Source organism: Suricata suricatta, chromosome 1 (assembly GCF_006229205.1).
Source record: "Suricata suricatta isolate VVHF042 chromosome 1, meerkat_22Aug2017_6uvM2_HiC, whole genome shotgun sequence".
Lineage (NCBI taxonomy): Eukaryota > Metazoa > Chordata > Mammalia > Carnivora > Herpestidae > Suricata > Suricata suricatta.
In genome coordinates this window covers 133,588,083-133,610,531 of record NC_043700.1, presented here as the reverse complement: position 1 = coordinate 133,610,531, position 22,449 = coordinate 133,588,083, and the positions used below count along the sequence as shown (strand labels likewise).

Here is a 22,449-nt window from a genome sequence, read left to right as displayed (position 1 = left end):
TGGGTACTGAAAGCAAGAAAAGAAAAGCAACAGCTAGTTCTTTTGAATAGTGCAATGGAGACAAAGAAAACATTGACTATTTTTACGTGGTTTAGTAGATAATTGTTAAACCTCTGAATTCAAATGATGAGCCTCTTTTGGTATTTGAGGTGAGTTCATCTTTGGGCCTTTGAAACCACCACAGTTGGAAGGAAGGAAGGAAGGAAGGAAGGAAGGAAGGAAGGAAGGAAGGGAGGGAGGGAGGGAGGGAGGGAGGGAAGGGGAAGGGGAGGGGAGGGAAGGGGAAGGGGAGGGGAGGGAAGGGAAAGAAAAAAAAGGAAAGGAAAGAAAGAAGGAAGGATGGAAAGAAGGAAGGAATGAGGTAAGGAGGGAAGGAAGGATAGTTGGGTCACAGTTTCCATTAACAAACCTGTGGTGGGGGGTTTTAGGGAGGGCTTCTTGCTAGATACAACCTAGTTCATTAAATTAGAGGAGCAGAGATAAAGTGACCCAGCTGTGAAGAGCAGAGTAGTAGAACAGCCAGCTATGATGGCTCATTTTCTTTTCTTTTCTTTTTTCTTTTGTTTATTTTGAGAGGAAGAGAGAGAGAGGGAGAGAGGGAGAGAGAGAGAGAGAGAATGAGAATGTGTATGTGCAAGCACACTCAGAGGAGAGGCAGAGAGAGAATCACAAGCAGACTCTGTGCTGCCAGTACAAACCCCAAACATGGGGTTGGTCTCACAAACCATGAGATCATGACCTGAGCCAAAATCAGGAGTCAAACACTTAATAGACTGAACCACCCAGACATCCCCATTTTCAAATACATACCACTGTGAGTTCCAAAACTAGGGAAAACTGATCATATTGAGACTCCTACAGCATGCAGCAACACAAACCTGGGCAGAGCACAGGGGAGAGGACAGTTGGGTTGTAAGAAAACCAGAAGAAGATTCTATAACCCTGTGAGGTTCTTAGCACCAAGACCAATCCACAGTGCAACATTACAGATCCTTCTTCTGAACTTTCAGAGAAAATTTTGCTGTGGGTGATTAATTTAAAAGTCCAAAGTGAGGTGCTTCATTTTTTGATTTTTGCTTTTTGTTTTTGTTTTTTGGCTTTTATTTTCATCACGCTTTTTTTTATTCCTCCTTAAACTTCATTTAGGCTCGGGAAGATGGCCTGACTGTGATTCAGCCTCACTCCCTCTCCTTTGTAAACTCTGAGAGTCCAAGTGGAAAGATTATATATAATATCACTTTACCTCTGCATCCAAATCAAGGTAAGATGTACAGTAAATGATCTTTTGAGTGATGCTGTTGTGTTCTAATTGTTGACTTATCTTCAAAGCTCTGGAGTTTTGTCTGCATATAGTTGCTAGGATTTAAGGAGTGACAATTATTCATATCCTTTGTTCCCTGTTTTGAATTTAGGATCAATTGAGAGAGAGAGACACTGTGGTCAGACAGATGGAGATGAATGTGTCCGCATTGATATGACAGAGCTGTGCTGGAGAACATGGTGTGCATATAATTTCAGTCACTGGGTTGAGCTCAGCCTCTCATGTACAGGCAGAACTGGACAGACAAGCACTGTCTGTAGGGAGAGACCCTGCCCTGGTGAGGTTATGATAGGTGAACAGACCAGAATGAGCATTTGCTCAGGACAAGGAGCTCTGCCAGAAAGCACAGAAGGGGCTGAGCCATACATACTCCCTTCCTTTGCCATTTGGGTAAGCTGCTCCTCCTCCATGGAGAAAAATGAAAACATGAAGCTACAGTCAGAGGGAAGGTAGCCCCCTGCCATCTGTCTTCATTCTTTAGATCTCTTACCTTTGGATTAACTAGTAAGCCTGTTCCTAATGGAGGTGTGGCTATCCATCATGGAGATGAGATTAGCTTCTGTTAAGGCAAATTCTGCCTTTCCGAGACCAACCACTGCCCTAGATGTAAGCCTTTCACATCATCAAATCTTCCAGGAGAAATAAATGTCAAAAAACTAAATTATATTATCCTTTTGATAAAGTCCAGAGACTTCGCTTTTAAAAAAAAATCTGCTAAGTCACAGCAAGAGCTGTTCTCCCTACATTGTCAGTGTAGAAGGTACAGTTCTCTCCATCCAGCAGCCTGGGCTGTCTTCTGGAGAATGGCTCTGGGGCTCAGCCCCTCATAACTTGAATTAGTTCAACACCAACTCTCACATGTGTCCTTCTTTAAAAGTGTTGATAGGGGGCACCTGGATGGCTCAGTTGGTTAAGCATCTGACTTCAGCTCAGGTCATGATCTCAATCCGTAGGTTCGAGCTCCACGTCGGGCTCTGTGCTGACAGCTCAGAGCCTGGAGCCTGCTCAGATTCTGTGTCTCCCCCTCTCTCTGCCCCTCCCCCACTCACTCCCTGCTCTGTCTCTCAAAAAAATACAATAAAGACATTAAAAAAAATTTTTTAACTGTTGATATGACATGAAAGGTGACCATAATAACAGTATTATTTTTGTACCTGAAAAATTTAGAAATGACAGGGACATTTTTTAGCCTCTAAAGCATTTATTATAAGCAGAGTAATAATTGCAAATCCAATTCTTAGAATAGTCATGATCCATGTTACTACGCCAAAGATTATCACAGAGGCTGAAGTGTTTCTGAACAAAAGGTATACATGGGGTAAGCTCTTATGATAGCCTAACCAGGAGACCAGTCTATGTCATTTTCTCAGCAACCTTGACCTTTTAACTTAAAATACTCAATTAAGAGAATCTTGTAATTATGGTACAATGTCTATGATTTGTGGAGAATTACTTAGTCTAAGTTATATTAGAGGTAGTAGTTTGCATCTTACTATTGTTTATAGTTAATGAATCCTAGTCAAGAATCTATTTGGGTTTCATGCATGAAAAGATGTTCAATATTACTAATCATCAGGGAAATTTAAACCAAAACCACAATGAGATATCACCTCACACAAGTCAGAATGGTTATGGCTAGTATCAAAAAGGTAACACATTACAAGTGTTGGTGAGGATATGGAGAAAAGAGAACCCTTGGGCACTGTTGGTGGGAATGTAAATTGGTGCAGTCACCAATTTACATTGGTGGTTTCTCAAAAAAATTAAAAATGGAAGTACTATATGATCCACTAATTGCATTTCTGGGTATTTACCCAAGGAAAACAAAAGCACTAATTCAAAAAGATATATGCACCCTTATAATTATTGCAGCATTATTTACAGTAGCTAAGATAGAGATACAACCTCGGTGTCCATCAATAGGTAAATAGATAAAGATGTGGTATATATACACACTGGGATGTTACCTTACTCAGCCATAAAAGAATGACATCTTGCCATGCATCACAACATGGATGGACCTAGAGGGCATTGTACTAAGTGAAATAAGTCAGACAGAGAAAGACAAATACCATATGCCTTTTATTTATATGTGAATTTAAAAATAAATGAACAAACAAGCACAAACAGACTCATAAATACAAAGACTAAACTGGTAGTTGCCAAAGGGGAAGGAGGTGGGGATGGGAAAAATTGGTGAAGGGAATTAAGAGGTACAAACTTCCAGTTATAAAATAAATAAGTTACAGGGATGAAAACAACAGCATAGGGAATATAGTCAATAATATTGTAAGAACTTTCTATAGTGACAGATGGTAACTATACTTAATTGTGGGTAGCACAGTGTCTATAATTGCCAAATCACTAAGGTGTACACTGAAACTAATATCATATATGTCAATTATACTTTAGTTAAACATTTTTACAAAAGATTCTATTAAAGTCTGGTTTGGTAAGAAAAACCAGAGAGCAATTGTTCTTGAAGCATAAAAGATTCCCACCAATGGGAAAGGCAGCTTTATGACTCTGGTCCTTCAGTCAAGCCTCAGAATTACTGTTGATGCTCATGCTGAGACTCTTCCTCTCCAGGGATCATCGAACACAGGGACCAGCCTCACTCTCCCATCCGGTATTTCACACAAGAAGATATTAACCAGGGGAAGATCATGTACCGCCCTCCCCCTGCAGCCCCTCACCTCCAGGAGATCATGGCCTTCTCCTTTGCTGGTAATGCCTTATTTCTCTATTTTGAGGCACCAAAACTACTCTCTGTGGATCTTCATGGCAGGTTCTCCCTAACTCTTCCTGTTGTCCTTCTGAACAGTTTAGTGACACTGCTTTATGGCTGTTCAAAATAGCTTGAGACTTATAGGCCAATATGTAGTTTGGGCTCAATTTATCTTTTTTTTTCTTATTCGTGCATGTATGAATGCTTTCAATAAATCTTTATTTTGTACCTCCTATGTGGCAATCACATAGAGTGAGGTCTTGGAGATACAGTGGTGAGCAAAAAGAGGCATGAATCTAGTTCTTGCTGAATTTTGGGACCTAAGTGTGGAGACAGAGTTTGAGAAATAATCTCAGTAATGAATGTTTAATTGTAGACTAAGAGTAGGGCTCTGGAGAGAAATAAAAATGTTCAGTGGTGGAACTAGAAGTGACAAGACTGACCTATACTGAGGGTTCAATGGAGGCTCCCTAGGGAAGTATTGACAGTGGAGGTTCATGTGGATGCTAATTAGCCTAAATGTGCATGTTGGTATACTTGGGAGAATACTTCCAAAGGAAGGCCATACACCCCAAGTGCAGAGGCTGTGAGGAGGGGGAGAATGTGGCATTCTGGGGCTTAATAAAAAAGTCAGTGTGTCTGGAATGTAGGAGGTTGAACAGAACGGGAATGACCCTGAAAGAAGAGAGGCCAGACCGTAGAGGCCCTATAAGCCTGTAAGGATTTGATCTTTATTCCAAGACAATAAGGAACACAATGGAGGTTTTAAGATCTGGGTAGATAGCTTTTTATAAAGAATTCTTTGACTACAGGGGTGTGAGTGGATTTGAGGAGGAGGCCATGGGTGAATGAGCTGTGGGTAAGAGGAATCTAGGGAGAGGCATTCCATACTACCTCAGGGAAGGTCCTATGCAGGAATGGAGAATGCAGTCAACCTTTGAGGCCAGGATTTGACAGAAGCCACCTTTTTTAAAGGAAGAGAGACTGAATGATAGAATGGCTGAATTTCTAATTTGAACCATTTTGTGTCCAACCGCTAAGCCATTATAGTTAATCTTTGCTATCCCTCATTTCTGCCCTTGACCCAGTAATCAAAGCTGCTGAGTGGAATGCAGGAGTTTTGATTCCCTACCCTAAGTACTTCTGTATTGGATAGAATCGAGAATGATTCTAAAAATCTTGAAGCCTGTTTCCTTATGATCTTTAAGATATATGTACCACATAACATGATTAATATAAAATATTCTTTTTATATAGTAGCTTTATTCATGCAAAACAGCTGGTGATTTCCTATGGCAAGTTGAACATGGCTTAAATAATTTTAGAGTTACATTTTAAATCATGGCAAACATTTAAAATAATATTTTCCATTATTTATATTAAATGCAATTTTCCAGAAAATGATTAACTCTTCCATTATATTGAAAATATTTAAGTGTGGGTAGGTATAGGGCTCTTCCTCTACAGAATACTCCAGTATTCAATTCAAGTTTAGTAACTGGATAACTAATAGCCCATGAAAATGTTCATGGTTCTCTAACTCCTACTTGACAAGACCTACTTTACAAAGAAACTCAGAATATCCTGGGATTAGAGGGAAAGAAAACATGTCAGCCAAGGTTGAAGCTTTTTCCATATCTATTATACTTGCCTAAGTTCCTAGAGCCTTTTTAGAGAGAACAGAGTCCTTTCCTATATAATCTATGGGATAAATGCCATGAGATAAATCTCTCACATTGTTACAGTGTGTAAATCAATGTCCCTGGCATCACTCAATTCTACAGTGGAATTGACCCACCAAAGAGCCTTGTCAGTGATATATGACAATCACCCACACTCACCGATTTGTAGGATTTTATGTGCTGATAAAATGGGATCTGAATGAATGTATTATAAATCACTCTAACTACTGGGATATAAAATTATTCTACTCTACAGTTCCTTTTGTTACTTAAAATTAGTGCTGGCACCATTAAATTCAACATAACATTAACAAAAGACCTGGTGATCCTTCCTTAAACCATAATAATTTAGATTAAAACATCGTTTACTTTTCTAACCTCTGCCCCCTATTTTGTACCTTCCCCATCTATTTCTTACCCCAAAATACTTAGTACACTGATTTTCTCTTTTCTGTTCTTTCAGGTCTCCCTGAATCGGTGAAATTTCACTTCACAGGTAAAGATTTTAATAGCAAGTTTATTAGAAAATGGAATTTTTCTTTTCTTACTCATCTTTTCTTTGTGTTCCCTTCATCATTACTTGCACTATTTTCTAAGAACTCCTTAAAAGTTATATGAGACAAGTTTTCCTGAAATGATCAGATGACTAGTTAAATAGTAATAGTGTAACTTCATATTCATAGAAAAAGTAATCCATCAAATATTCCAAAGATTAGTGTTGTTTAAGCCCCATTTCAACAAGTCCCAATGTCTATTAAAGAGAGGTAATAGTGGTTAAGAGGTTAGCCTCTGGATCCAGACTTCCCAGGGGTTAGCCTGCTCTGGGAAAGTTTCTTAACCTCTCTGTGCCTGAATGCCTCATTCATCAGTGGGGATAACTCATAATTGTACATATGTAAAGCTCCCAGAACAGTGGTTGGCATAGTCATTCCTTTGTGACACTCACCTAATGGGTAGTGGTTGTATATAGGCTTGAATTGAGCCTTTCTTTGAATGCCTGGCTACTGGAGGGAAATGAAAGACCCCAGCATTCCAGTTAGTTCACAATGCAGTAGAAGCTGACTGCCAATAAGCAGAAGCACAGTCAGACCTGGCATCTATGAGAAGCAACACAGGGACAAGCTTTCTTGTTTAGCTCTGGTATGAGGATGGTTGGCTGTAATCCTGAAATTGCTGTTTAATTGAATTTGACTAGTCCATTGGAATCAGTCATCCATATGTCCTATATGTCTTATTGATCTAGGATAAATTTTGTTTGGAGAGAAAGTCATCTCCCTCAAACTCCCAGACCTTCTTTCCTTTTTTGAGGGTTAAAAATGACACTTGTTGTGATTTTTATTTGTTGTAAATTTTATTGTTGTTATCATTGTTTTTTTATTATGATTGAATTGACATATGACATATAACAAATTGACATATGACATATTAGTTTCAGGTGTACAACATAATGATTCAGTATTTGCATATATTGCAAAATGATCACAACAGGAAGTCTAGTTAACATCAGTCACCATATATAGTTACAAATTATTTTTTTTGTTAGTATAAGTTTTACATTTACTGTCTTTTCAACTTTCAAATATGCAATACTGCATTATTAACTATAGTTGCCATGCTGTCCATTACATACCCATGACTTATTTATAACTAGGCGTTTGTACCTTTTGGCTCTCTTCACCCATTTCATGCCCCCACCCCCACCCCACCTCTGACAACCACCAATTTGTTCTCTAGCTATGAGCTTGGGGGGTTTTTTGTTTTGTTTTTTTTTTTTACTGGCTTGTTTATTTTAGATTCTACAGATCAGTGAGATCATATGGTATTTGTCTTTCTCTGTCTGATCTGTTTCATTTAGCATAATGCCCTTAAGATCCATCCATGTCATTGCAAATGGCAAGAGTTTCTCCTATTCAATGGCTGAATATTTCATTCCATGTATATATATATATATACACATACCTTTTCTTTATCTATTCATTTGTCAGTGGACACAGGTTGCTTCCATGTCATGGATATTGTCAATAATGTTACAATAATCGTGGGGTGCATATCTCTTTTCAAGTTAGTGTTTTCATTTTCTTTGGATAAATACCCAGAAGTGAAATTGGCTGGATTTCTTTTTTAAATTTTTTTATGGAACCTTCAAACTATTTTCCATAGAGGGTGTACTAGTTTATATTCCCACCAACAGTACACAAGGGTTCTCTTTTCTCCACATCCTAGCCAACACTTATTTCTTGTCCTTTGGATACCAGTCATTGTAACTCATTGTGGTTTTGGTTTGCATTTCCCCAATGACTAGTGACAATGAACATCTTTTCATGTACTTGTTGGCCATCTCTATGTCTTTAGAAAAATGACTATTCAGGTCTTCCACCTCTCTTTAATTCAATTGTTTGGGTTTGGGGCTATTGAGTTGTATGAGTTATTTATATATTTTGGATATTAACCCCTTATCAGATGTATAATTTGCAAATATTTTCTCCCATTTGGTACTGTGCCTTTTCATTCTGTTTATGGCTTTCATTGCTGTGCAGAAGCTTTTTAGTGTGATATAGTCCCACTTATTTATATTTGCTTTTGGTTTCAAATCTAAAAAATCATCACCAAGGCCAATATCAAAAAGATTCCACCTTTGTTTTCTTCTAGGAGTTTTATAGTGTCAGGTCTTACATTCAAGTATTTAATCTGTCTTTATTTATTTTGTGTGTGGGCTGTAAGATAATGGTAGAGTTTCCTTCATTTGCATGTGGCTGTCCAATTTTCCCAGCACCACTTATTGAAGAGACTGTCCTTTCTTTGTTGTATATTCTTGGCTCCTTTGTCATAAACTAGTTGACTGTATAGATGTAGGTTTATATCTGGGCTCTCTATTTTGTACTGTTGATCTCTTTTGATTCTGTTGATCTGTTTTTATGCCAATATTATGCTGTTTTGATTACTATAGTGTTGTAATACAATTCGAAATGAGAGAGTATGATGCCTTCAGCTTTGTTTTTCTTTCTCAAGATTGCTTTGTCTTTTTGGGATCTTTTATAGTTTCATACAAAATTAGAATCAATTGTCCCATTTCTGTGAAAAATGTCTTTAGAAATTTGATGGGATTGCATAGAATCTGTAGATTGCTTTGGATATCATGGATCTTTTGACAATATTAGGTCTTTTAATCCATAAATATGGAATATCCTTACACTTATGTGGGTCTTCTTCAATTTCCTTCATCAGTATCCTATAATTCAGAGCACAGATCTTTTACCTCCTTGGTTAATTTTATTCCTAGGTATTTCATTCTTTTTGATGCAGTCGTAAGTGGGATTATTTTCTTAATGTCTCTGATAGCTTAATATTAGGATACAGAAATGCAATAGATTTTACTGGTCATTTGTAGCAATGTGGATGGAACTCAAGGGTGTTATGCTAAGTGAAATAAGTCAGGCAGAGAAGGACAAATACCATTTGTTTTCACTTATAAGTGGAACAGAAGAAACTTAACAGAGGACCATGGGGGAGGGGAAGAGGAAAAATAGTTGGGAAGAGGGAGAGAGGCAAACCATGAGAGACTCTTGAATACCGAGAACAAACTGAGGGCTGATGGGGGTGGGAGAGAGGGTAAGGGGGCTTGATGGGCATGGAGGTGGTCACTTGTTGGGATGAGCACTGGGTGTTATATAGAAACCAACCTGACAATAAACTATATTAAAAAAAAGAAATGCAACATATTATAGTATATTGATTTCATATCCTACAACTTTACTAAATTTGTTTATTATCTCTAATAGTTTTTTGGTGGCATCTAGGTTTTTTTATATATAATATGTCATCTGCGAATAGTGACAGTTTTACTTCTTCCTTTCCAATTTGGATGACTTTTATTTCTTTTTCATCTATTTTATCATTTCATGTGAATCATGAATCATTTACAATGATAAGATTTTAAACAGTTCATATAATCATTAAAAATATCCAATAGATTGTATAGTATTTTATATTTACAAAACAATCTGCAGCATAAGTTTTCCTATTTAATCCTTGTAACAATACTGTTTTTAGCATTTTATAACTGGGAAAACTAAGGGTCCATGGAGTAATTGATCACCCACATTTTCACTCCTGGTTAACAGTAGAGCCAAGATTTTAATATATGTTTCTGACACTGAGTGTGAGATATTTAATTTAGTCTGGTCTGTGTGTGTGTTGGTCATGAAAAACAAATATTGTAGTAGTGAGCATGTGCGGTTTCCAAACCTCAACTTTTACCTGAAAGCTTGAATAGGTGAAGGGGTTAACTATTAACTTCTCCAGGACTTTTAAGTTAAATGACCCTTGAACCTACTTTACAGAGTAGAGGAAATAGATATTGGGGTGAGCTTAAATTAATTTATCTTGTTTCTGCCTGAGGCTTTTTCTTTCTCTTTTTTAAATATTGTTAAGTGAGTTTTTAAAAATGATTTTAAAGATATAATTTTTTTAGAGCAGTTTCAGGTTTACAAAAAAATGAGAGTAAGATACAGAGATTTCCCTTACTCACCCTGCCCCCACACACACATAGCATGGCCTCTCCCCCTGTCAACAGCACTCCCCAGAACAGTGTATTCTTTACTAAGAATGAAACTATACTAACGCATCATAATCAACCAAAATCCATAGATTGGGTTCATTCTTGGTGTTGCACATTCTATGGGTTTTGGCCAAAGAATAGTGACATTTATCCACTATTATAATGTTACATAGAGTATTTTCACTACTCTAAGAACCCTCTATGCTCTGCCTATTCAACCTCCCATCCCCATTTCCTTCCTATAACAACCACTGTTCTTTTCATTGTCTTTCACAGTTTTGTCTTTTCAAATATCAGGTACTGATGTTTTCAGATTGGCTTATGTCACTTAGCAATACGCATTTAAGGTTCCTCCGTGTCTCTGCGTGGTTGAGTACCTCATTTCTTTTTGGTGCTGAATAACATTCCGTTGTCTAGAGGTACCACAGTAACTCTCCACTCAACAGCTAAAGGACATTTTGGTTGCTTCCAAGTTTTAGCAGTTGTAAATAAATATCTGGGTGCAGGCTTTGTGTGGACCTAAGTTTTCAACTGTGTTGGGTAAATACCAAAGAGTGCAATTGCTGTATCATGGTAAGTGTATAGTTAGTTTTGCTTTAAAAAAAAAAAAAAAAAAAAGCCAAACCGTCTTTCAAAATGGCTGTACTATTTTGCATTCCCGCCAGCAATGTATAAGAGTTCCTTTTGCCCCACATCTTCACCAGCATTTGGTATCGTCAATGTTCCAGATTTTGGCCATTTTAATTGGCATGTAATGGCATCTTATTATTGTTTTAATCTGCATGTCTCTGCAGACATGATGAGAAAGTCTTTTCATGTGTTGATTTGCCATTTGTATATCTTCTTTGATGAGGTGTCTGTTAAGGTCTTTGGCCCATTTTTTAATCGGGCTGTTCATTTTCTTATTGTTGAGTTTTATGACTTCTTTGTACATTTTGAATAACAATCCTTTATCAGATAGGTCTTTGCAAATTTTTTCTTCCAATTTGTGGCTTGTCCTTTCATACACTTGGCATTGTTCACAGAGCAGAAGTTTTTAATTTTAATGAAGTCCAGCTTATCAGTGATTTCTTTCATGGATCATGTGTTTTGTGTTGTTCTAAAGAGGCATCACCCAAGGTCATTTCTAAGTTTTCTCCCATGTTGTCTTTCAGGAGCCTTATAGTATCGAATTCTCCATTTAGCTACATGATCCATTTTGAGTTAATTGCTGTGAAGGGTATAAGAGGTTCCCTTTTTTTTTTTTTTTCCCTAAGGAGAAAAACTTTTGAAAACTGGTAGGAAGGAAGCTATCTCCTTTTGGAGAGTTTTGTGAGAGAAAATTTTGAATTGGGCACATAATGAACTAAGGTGGCAACAAGCTCAAGCCCTGACATTAACACATAGAATGAGGGAGAATAGCTCATTTGGTTAATCACCTAAAATGAGAAGGAAAGCTGATATTCCTGACCTGGCTGTTTCACAATAAGCCCACGTGCTCTGCAGAGCCACCCTGAGCAGGACAATACAGGAGGCAAATGGTGCGTGCAGGAGGCATCTGACCCAAAGAGGCAGTTTGACTGTTTCTCAGAGAAATCAGAAATGTTGCTCAAAGGAACACCTACACATATAGTTACTAACATTGTTATTGTAAGTTCTTATATATTTGCTTACAAAATTCTGTGCCCTCTTGATATATTTTCTAGTTATAAAATATGTACCAGAAAATAGCTTTCTTCCATTTACTTACAGAGGAAAGGATATACCTTGGTCACACTGACAGCTGTGTGATATTACCAAGGCTCTTAAGTTTGAGGGCCCCTTCCCTCTTCTGTAAAAGTGAGGATGTTGAAGGCTTTCTGAGGGTCCCTCCCAACTTAAAAATGAAGCCAGTGTATGGGGCACCTGAGTGGCTCAGTCGATTGTGTCCAACTCTTGATTTTAGCTCAGCTCATGACCCAGGGTCATGGAATTGAGCCCACGTCAGACTCTGTGTGAGCATGGAGCCTGCTTAAGATTCTCTCTCTCTCCCTCTGCCCCCTCCCCCACTTGTGTGTGCCCTCTCTTTCTAAAGAAAGAAAAAGATATCAACTTAAAACAATTTTAAAAATTAAAATTATATCTTATAATTAGGATTTTTATTTAATGTAGGTGTTCTTAACTTAGATTCCAGGGACATCAGAGAATCAGAACCCACTGAGATTTATGGAAAAGTTCATATGTTTGTCCCCAAACCCTCCAAAGTTAAGAATTATCTGTCCCTATCTTTGATGATCCAGAGAGGAGATTGAGCATAAACAAAGAAACAGGGGCAATAATTGTGACACTTAACTGAATGACCAGAACCATAAAACCTTCATTTCACAGGGGTAATGTCTCCTCACGTTCAGAAGGGCTATTTCTGGACTGCTCTAGGGCATGGAGTATACCCTATAAAATCCAGCCATATCTTTTAGATCTGTTCTCAAGGAAAAGACAAATCTAAAACCCAAATGGGATCATTACTAGGAGGCCTTGAGCAATACTTTGTTTAAGTAGATGTCAGTAGGAACCTGTTACTAAGTCCAGAAGAAAAGGAAGAAGGAAACCAACCCATATGCAAGCATGTTACACATTTAAAATAATCAAAAATACAGTTTTCTTAGCCACTACAGATAAACACATTGATGAACTGATAGTACAGATATTCTTCCAAACCTGGCTTTTGGAGAAGAGAGGGTGTTTTTAAAATTTCTTTAAGGTTTGTTTATTTTGAGAGGAGGAATAGAGAGAGAGGGAGACAGAATCCAAAGCAGTTCCTGCAATGACACTAGAGATCCCGATGTGGGGCTCAAACTCACAAATCATGAGATCTGCACCTGAGCTAAACTCAAACGCTTAACTGACTGAACCACTGGGTGCCCCACAAGGGTGTTTTAAGGTATGGGAAAGTAGAAAGAAGAGTCAAGGGCCAGGCACCTCTGCCTTCATGTTCCTCAGGTGATCAGTGTTCACTTGGATGTCAGATAATCCAGGGAAATAAAATCTTAAAGTCGTTGTTCTGTTCACAAAAGTATCTTCCATTTACTGCATTGTGTATAATGATCAGTTAAAAAAAAATGAGTCTGCTTGCTTCCAAACTGATGCCATTAGAGATACTTGTATGGGTATTTTCTGTCTTTTTCAAAAAGTTATTTTCTAAGGAGACATGGGCATGTCTTTTCTAAATGAGGTCTCTTGAGAGAAAATATATTTCTGAAACAGGGAAATGAATCAAAAAATAATTCCATAAATAAAAGTTTTTACCAACATCATCTAAGAGTACAGATTTTGTATTACTTTCCTTTCCCCTAGTATGTATCAATGTCATCTTGTTGTGAAACTTGCTTCTTAAAATGACTTTGATATTATGGTCCTTTAGCCTTTTCATTATCCAGTAGGAAAAGCTTTGTTAGGATAGCTCAGTATCTTACTTGCTTGCTTACTTTTTCCATTTTTGAGCATCTCTTTAAGGTGTTAAGGTAATCTAAAAAAGCTTCTGGCTACATATTTGTGGAAGCAGCCTGATGGTGACCAGACTGCAAGTTGATGTGTGTGTATGTGTCTGTCCTTTCTAGTTTCAGATGGAGCTCACACAAGTCCAGAGATGGTCCTCACCATTCACTTGCTTCCCACTGATCGGCACCCGCCAGTGTTCCAGGTCATAGCTCCACGGCTTGAGGTCAGCCCAGGAGGCAGCACTTCCGTGGGTAAGAACTGAGCTTGAAAGAAACATACCTTTAGAAATGGAACCATATTTCATCCACAGTCCCTGTTTAAACCTCCTGATGGTTGCCAAAAAGTAGTCACCTCCTCTTCCAGAAGGTGCATGCATTCTCACCTGTTTCCTTCCCTCGGCCTATTTCCATTTCCATGCAAATAGAAGCAGCACAGAGAGGAGGAAATAAACCCTTCAGAGGTCAATGGTCAGTGATGGAATAGAACACAGACTTCATTTTCTAGCCTCCAGGAATTTGATATGTTGCCATCACTAAAATATAAGAGGAGAAAAGAGGGGAGCAATTTCAGTGACTGCTCCTGTTTTCTGTTTAGAAAGTAAAGAGTAACAGGAGAGACTATAGATTACAATAACCTTCAGAAGTTGTGAGGAGTTGGCCCCATTATTTTGTATGTGATTTTATTTACCTTTTAATGTACGTACCCTTTAGGAGTTTCTTTATTCTTTCACCAAGTACATTTTAAATGCAAACAATGGATGCTGTGGTTTTGTTAGCTGTGCTATACAGATCCTTATCCACTTTCTACCCATGAGTATTGGCCTGAAATTAATTATCATCCAATTTCTAAACAAGCCAACTGTCACTTCTACCCTATTCTTTCTCACTTCTGTCATGGCCATAGCAGCTGATGTTAAAACAGTTTTTTCTTGAGTAGATTCAGAAAAAGAAGGGAATCAATAATGAAAAGCAAAAGCAGTTTCTAGGAGCATTTCCTGTAAGAAAACCTACCCCTGTAGGTCAGGACTAACCAAATGTCAGTTTCCGTACCCTCATTTGTATGAAAGATGAAAGGTATTCTTAACTGAGAACTACCTACTTATAAATTAACTTTTAAAAGTAAGTTAACTGCTTGCAATTTGAGAATTGACTGTATTATCAATTTTTACTCTTTTGTACTTGATTAGAGCTAAACAGTGCCTTCTGATGAGCATCAGATTGCCCACAACATAGCTTCCAGCCTGCCCTGTGGCTTTAATGTATGCAAGGCATACTGTTAAAAAATTTTTTTAATGCTTACTTATTTTTGAAAGAAAGAGACAGGAAGTTAAATGAAGAGAGATAGAGAGAGAGGGAGGGAAGGAGGAACAGAGAGAGAGAGAGACACAGAATCTGAAGCAGGCTCCAGGCTCTGAGCTGTCAGCACAGAGCCCAACACGCGGCTTGAACCCAGGAGCTGTGGGACCAGGACCTGAGCTGAAGTCAGACACATAACAACCCACTGAGCCACCCAGGTGCCCCAGGGGATACAGTTTTTTTAGTGTACACATCCTCTCACAATGATTTGTCTCCTGACTACAGGACTTCAGCTGGTAGTAAGAGATACCGAGATAGCACCTAAGGAATTCCTCTTTGAGCTCCGGAAACCTCCAGAGCATGGCGTGCTCCTTAAGTACACAGCCGAGTTCCAAGAGCCTCTGGCCACAGGTAGATGCTCACTCTGTCATTGACTGCTTGGAGAATTTTTTGTTCTACAATCAGTTTTATGTGTCTCAGATAAGAAGGAAAGCAACTCTCTGGGACAAATTATGAGGAGACACTTAAAAAGGAAAAAAACTTTTAGCATTTAGCCCATTGGCTGAAATATTTGGGACTCCTTTCTCATTGCCACCACCCACACCCCAAACTATGAAGCTGATTCCTCAAGTTGTTGGTGAAATGAGTTGAATTGGTCATTTTACCTGGAGTAAATACATTTAGAACACCTTCATAGGAACCGTCAGTAGCCACTTTCCTATGGTTTGTTCATGGAGATGAATTTGTCTTCCTTCGTCTGGTATATTAATCTTCATGATATTTTTAGTACTGAAACTCTAATAGTATAAACTACATGTAACCTCATCCATAGAAAAGGAAACACATTTTTTGAGTATTGTCTTTGTGATATAACACTATGGTAGGTAATGTGACCAGCTTTCCAAAATAATATTTCTTACACTCTCTCCAAATTAAAAAAAAAAATAAGACATATTGATTGCTTAGAAAGCATAGAAAAGCACAAGGAATACAAATAAGCCTCATTTTTAATAGTCAGCCCATATATATCAAAGTGAATATTATCCCTTTCAAAGTAATCACTTTGGGATGCTATATGCTTATTTCAACAATCTGTACTTTCTCAAAACCTTTATATAATTCCTAAGGCATGTAATCATGCATTCTTTTTCATATCCTTGCAGAGAGAGGGGGGCAAGTCTCTGACCTTGAAGGTAGATGGAATTTGAAGAACAACCAATAGGCATTTGGGAGTCACAGAGGCAGATTTTTGAAAATTTACTAAACACAAGAAATGTCATCAGAATAAATTTCTAGCATCCTAAGAGAACTACATTAGGGGCACAGAGCTCAGTTTCTTTAACATTAAATTTAACTTATATTTGTATAATTAATATATAAAATTTAAGGATTATATAAAATATTAGTTTAATTATTTTTTTAAGGCACAATACCATTAGCACCAGGAAATCACAATAACACAATGTTAAAAGAGAGGCTTGGAAGACAAATACAGGAAATGAATAAATTCTTTAGTCTCATTCATAATACCAATTATCAAAGCCAATAATCAGGAAATAGAATTTCATATAACATCCTAGAATACCAATTCCTCAATTATACTTTCTAGAATCCTTGGCATGCATGGCACTCAGAGGCATTTCTCATAAAAAAGGATTCCATGACCAAACAATTTTTAAATGCTTTAATATTTATATATCAAAGATTCTAAAATTCTAACAAATCCTGCAGTTCAAAAATTTTTAGTTTTAAATTTTGTTTAAATCTATTTTCTCCAAAGTTATATGACCTTGAAACTTATTTCACACAATGTCTATAAAATCTATCACACATTAGTACTCTAGACTTAGAGATTTTGGATTTTTAACTTTAAGTGTGTTTTTCAATTTTTAGATATTTTTTATTTTAGAAAAACTTTATATTCCCAACCAAAATTAAGACCTCTACAGATTCATCAAGCCTGATTTATTTTCATAACTTTCTCAAAAGAATTGTAGTGTCAAGATTAGATTTTAGAAGGGTTATCATAAAGAATAGAGGCTTGGCCTTTAATTCGCTAGAACCAAGAATAAAGCCTGGATCTTACAGAAACAGATTTGGGCTCAATATGATTAATCACTTTAAAAAATTAGAAGAGCACTGGGTGTTACATGAAAACCAACTTGGTAATAAACTATTTAAATAAAAAATAAATAAATAAATAATAAAACTCTTACATTTACCAAAAAAATAAAAATAAAAAGCCCTCTCCAGTAGAATTAGCTACCGTATAAAACAGTGAGCCTCCCACCTCGAGAAGTGTTGAAGGGCAGGCTAAATAACCCCTTCTCAAGAGTGATATAAAGGGAATCCTATATTGGGTAGGTGGTTGGACCAATTAACTTACAACTCCCAGAGTTTATAATCCTATATGTACTTTGAAATCCTGAAAACAAAGGTGTTATATACATGAAAAACATTATTCCCAGAAGTAATTGGTTTTGCACTTTGTATTATTCTCGAAAGGTGACACTTTCACATATGAGGATGTTGAGAAAAATGCTCTGCAGTATCTACACGATGGCTCCTCTGCCCAGGATGACAACATGGAGATCTCAGTCACAGATGGCACCTCGGCGACAACCGTGGAAGTGAGAGTGGAGGTGTCACTGTCAGAGGACCCAGGGCCTCAGCTGGCTGCCGGCGCCTCTCTGAGCATCACCGTTGCTAGTAAAAGCACGGCCATAATCACCAGATCACACCTTGCTTATGTTGTAAGTTCTCGCCTCTGTCTTGTTCTCTGCGCCCTCTCCCTGGGCCTCACTATAAAGTAAGACTATGGCCGACTATTCAGGGCCTCAGGTATATGGCCAGATAAGGAAGTTTTTCTCAACTCATAGGAGGAGTTACAGTGTTTACTCTGGGTCCTCCTAGTGTCTCATGAGCACACAAAGGAATGAGTAAAACCTTGATGAAAACATGATGAGATCGTGTAGGGATGGGTGACTGTCAACAAGGAATAGTGCCGGTGTCAGAAAAGCCCAAGTCCCCAATTTTTTTAAAGCTCCATCCATAATTTTTTGAGTGGGAATTTTCAGGAAAGAGCATTTTAGAAGAACTTGCCTGATTAATGACTAATAAGTAATGATACTTCCTGGCCCACTGAGAGGAAGCCCGCCTTTCACCAGTTTTTATCTCACGACCAGCTCTAGGCAGAATGCTGGCACAGCCCTTTGTCAGTGCCCTCTGCCAGATTTCCTAGGCAAGGACACCCCCATCCTGTGCCCCAGAGGAAACAGAGTGTTTAGGGGACAAAGGGTAGATTTAAGGACTCTGCATTTTTCCCCGATCTGGCACTAACTTGCTAAGTGATCCTGTTAATTGAACTTCTCTTCTTTCTTTGATTCTACCTCTAGAGCTAAGGATAATGAGGATAATTAATTTTATTATTCAGTTATGTGTGTTTTAAACATACATGAATTTTCTATGTAAACATAATGAATAGTTTGGGCAAATACCTTGTAAATAAGAATGATTATCTGAATGGTAATCATTCTTAGTGTTGAATTGTTCCTTACCAATGTTAAAATTCCAACCAATGACCTACCCCCCTTTTATTAAATACTATATAGTTTTAAGTAATCCTTTTCTGGGCTAGAGAGTCTAGCTATAAAATCTAGTCCTGAATAGTAGTATGTAAGATAAAACATTGGCCTGGGAACAATTCCTTCAATTGTCTTAGCATAGATTTTCGCCTAAATTGTCTTTTCTTAAATTATGGGAAGCTGCATTCCACCCTGATTCTTCTCACGGGTCCAGTAGAGCTTCAGAACGGTTTTGGTTTTGTTTTTTTGTTAATTGACAGGTGATTTTTACCATAGGTTATGGTCTTTTGAATCTTATGAAACTCATGAATTCATAAAAATGTATGAATATAGATTTAATCAATAGATCACCAAGGCTTGAAAAATGTCTGACAGGCCAAAATAGTTCTCCAGGAGCAATTCCTGCCCATTAACTGTATATTATAAGCTGCATATCAAAACGCAAGCCCACTGGCAACTGAACATGTATTTTCAGAAATTGATTGAATGTGAATTTACCCACTAGAGCAGAAAGACTCCAAAAGGACTATTCTAGCCTGCTGAAAGCATAGCATATTTTAAAGACTTAGCTAAGTTATATACTAACTTTTTCTCTGAGGGTTATAGAAGAATTTTGTGCTTCATGTAATGGGGGAAAATTTTTCCAGATATGCATAGTTAGTGAGTTTGCAGTGAACATCAGAGAGGTTAGAAAAGCCATCTGAAATTCTGGTCATAAATGGAACAGAATATAAAAAGGATAGGAGCAGGTGAGCCTCTTCGTAATTAGAGTATCATTAATGGCAAAAGGGTGACATGATGTCAAGAGAGACAAAAAGCAGAAATGGGATTCTGTGTGATTTGCTTCTTAATGGTGGTTTCCTGTACAGTTTGCTACACACTGCACGTAAACAAGTAGTGAAGGGGTGTTTCGTAATTAATAACGGCTGAGTTTTAATCCAGGCTTATCACTTACTAGCATAGTAACCCTTGGCAAGTTACTTGGCTTTCTTGGGCTCAGTTTTTTCATCTATAATGTGGGCAGGATAATATAAGATTAATCTTAAAAAGCTAATAGCATTTCTAGGCACGAGCCAAAAATATAATCATTAAAAATAGGATACCACCTATAATAACATCACATAACACATATCTAGGAATATATGTACAAAAAGATGTGTAATTTCTAGGGAAAATTGATACTACACCCAACTAAAAGAAAATCCAAAAGAATCTCTTGATAAAGTATTAGAAATAAAAGACGAATTTACCCAGGAGAAGATCAACAAAGCAATAGCATGCCTATACATAAGCAAAAAATAGCCAGTAAATGTAACTAAAAAATGATACCATTTATAACAGCATTTTAAAATTATGTCCCTTGGACTAAATCTAACAAAAACTAGATCATATGTCTATAGAGAAAATTATAACAACTTAATTGGCAAACATTTTTTTAAAAGCCATAAATGATGGGACATGCCATATTCATGAATAGGAATATTTAGTATCGAAAAGTTAGCAATTCTCCTACAAAGTGCTCCTGCCTTTTAATTGAGTTCCAGTCACAAGCCAGGGGTCTTTTATGGATCTTGATAAGCTGATTCTACAATAAAGAACAAAGGACTAACATTCTGAAAAAGAATGATAGGAAGACTGACCTATCAAATATCAGGATTTATGATAAACCTGTACTATTTAAGGCAGTGTAGCCCAGGAATATACTAGAGAGTCCAGAAACAGACCTACACATGAGACTGTAATATAAAACAGGTATAGTAAGCCATCAGTGGAAACAGGAGGAACTATTTAAAATATAGATCTGCAGGGCACCTGAGTGGTTCAGTTGGTTGAGTGACTGACTTCAGCTCAGGTCATGGTCTCACAGTTCATGGGTTTGGGCCCTGCATCGGGCTCTGTGCTGACTGCTTGCTCAGAGCCTAGAGCTTGCTTCAGATTCTGTTTCTCCTTCTCTCTGTCCCTACCCCATTTGTGCTCTGTCTCTCAATAATAAATAAATATAAAAAATTATTTAAAAATATAGATCTGCACAAAATGGTTATTCCTATGGATAAAAAAAAAAAAAGAAGAACTTGTAGTTCTCCCCTACATTGTACACAGAGATTAGTTAACTTCAAGCAAATCAAGCACTAAAATTTTACAATTCTTTGTAGGATATAGGTAAATATTTTTAGATATTGGGAAAGGGAAGAATTTTAAACTAGAAACAAAAAGTCCTACTATAAAGAAAAGATTGATAAATTTGACTATGTTAAAATTAAATTTATATTCCTCTAAACACACCAGAAATACACAAAACAGACAAGTTTCAAGTTGAAAGAAGACAACTGCAATACATATAATAAAAAATAACAAAGAAAATATAACAAATGTCTACAGATCAAGAAGAAAAAGGTATCCCAGATGAGAATGAACAAGAGACATTAATAGGAATTCCAGAAGAGGAACCCATAGGGCCAATAAATATAAAAAAAAAAAATTATCACTTTTTTATGTATCAAGGAAGGCCAAAAAGACTATATACCATATCATACCAATTCAACTGGCAGAAATTTAAAATTTTAAATGTTGTAGAGGAAATGGACCTATAGAAGTTTCTTTGCTGATGGAAAAGTAAACTTGAACAAGCCACTTTGGGACAGAATTTTGCATAGTCTTGTGAGAATGAGTGGTCATATCCTCTAACCATTCCACTCCTAGATTCCTATCCAAGAGAAACTGTCATATGTACACCAAAGGATATGCCCAAGAATATTCATAGTAATACTATTTGTAATAGCAAAAATATTGAAACAAGACAAATACCCATCAACAGGATAATATAACCTGTGGTATACTTACTCCATGGAATAGTAGACAGCACTCAAAACAGATGAACTGTTGCTGCATGCAACAATATTGATGGGTCTCAGTAGTCCACTACTGAGTAAGAAGTAAGTCCCACAAGGAGAAAGTCTTTTCATCAGTTCTTAAAATACAACTAAAAATGCTTTGTAATAATATATCAAATCATATCAAGAAATTCAAGAAAATGAGAAGCAAGATCCAAGGTGATGGTAGCATAAGGACAGGGCAAAGGAGGAACACATACATGAATGTTAATTAGCAGTGCTCAAGTCCTTGTGTTGACTGGTGGGTCAACTGATGTAACGATAATAAAAACAAAATTAGAAATGAACTAATACAAAAGGGGTAGGAACGTAGGATAATTACGTGAGACTAAAGTCTACATTCTTATGATTTTTTTGCCTCCAGGATATCTTAGGCCAAAGTAGTCGTTTTCCTTAATTATTACAGATAATAATTATTTTCTTAAATTATGATAGCATTTTCAGATGAAAAAATCTAGCTGATTTCAAATTTTTCAAACCCACCAGTCATTTGAGATTTGAAACATTAAAATAAATGTGCCTGACATGAAATAAGCATTTCTTTGCCAACTTTGCCAATGTGGAATTTCGAAGCTATTCATTCTAATCAAGAGCCAGGAGCTCTGTCCTTGTAGTTTATCACCATCTCTGCAGACAGTACCTTGGAACTCTTAGCTGTCTTTTAAAAATTCTCTCTCAGAGAGTACTCATAGTAATATTAGGAGGCAGTCTTTGGAAGTCTGCACATTGTATTTGATAACCCATGTGGAAAAATAGAGAAACTTTTGAAGTATAAATTTAGGGGAGATTTTCTGAAGATTTGTAGCTTTGATGATTTTGAGTTTCCTTCTTTACTGGTGTCAGGTGATGTGAGGAAATATGGAAAATTCTGTGAGCTTGCATCAGGCTCTGACCTGTCAACTTAAAAAGGCCCCTAGGGGTGGAAACAAGAACT

The 22,449-nt window shown here is 37.1% G+C and overlaps 1 protein-coding gene across 1 annotated transcript in view; it reads left to right on the top strand.

Moving 5' to 3' along the window:
* FRAS1 (Fraser extracellular matrix complex subunit 1) overlaps positions 1-22,449 on the top strand; it is a 273,045-nt gene that overhangs the window by 156,036 nt on the left and 94,560 nt on the right. The window contains exons 32-37 of the mRNA XM_029951708.1: positions 1,147-1,261; positions 3,911-4,048; positions 6,195-6,227; positions 13,865-13,996; positions 15,326-15,451; positions 17,546-17,793. Coding sequence (XP_029807568.1) covers positions 1,147-1,261; positions 3,911-4,048; positions 6,195-6,227; positions 13,865-13,996; positions 15,326-15,451; positions 17,546-17,793 — 792 coding nt within the window. The remainder of the gene's footprint in view (positions 1-1,146; positions 1,262-3,910; positions 4,049-6,194; positions 6,228-13,864; positions 13,997-15,325; positions 15,452-17,545; positions 17,794-22,449) is intronic.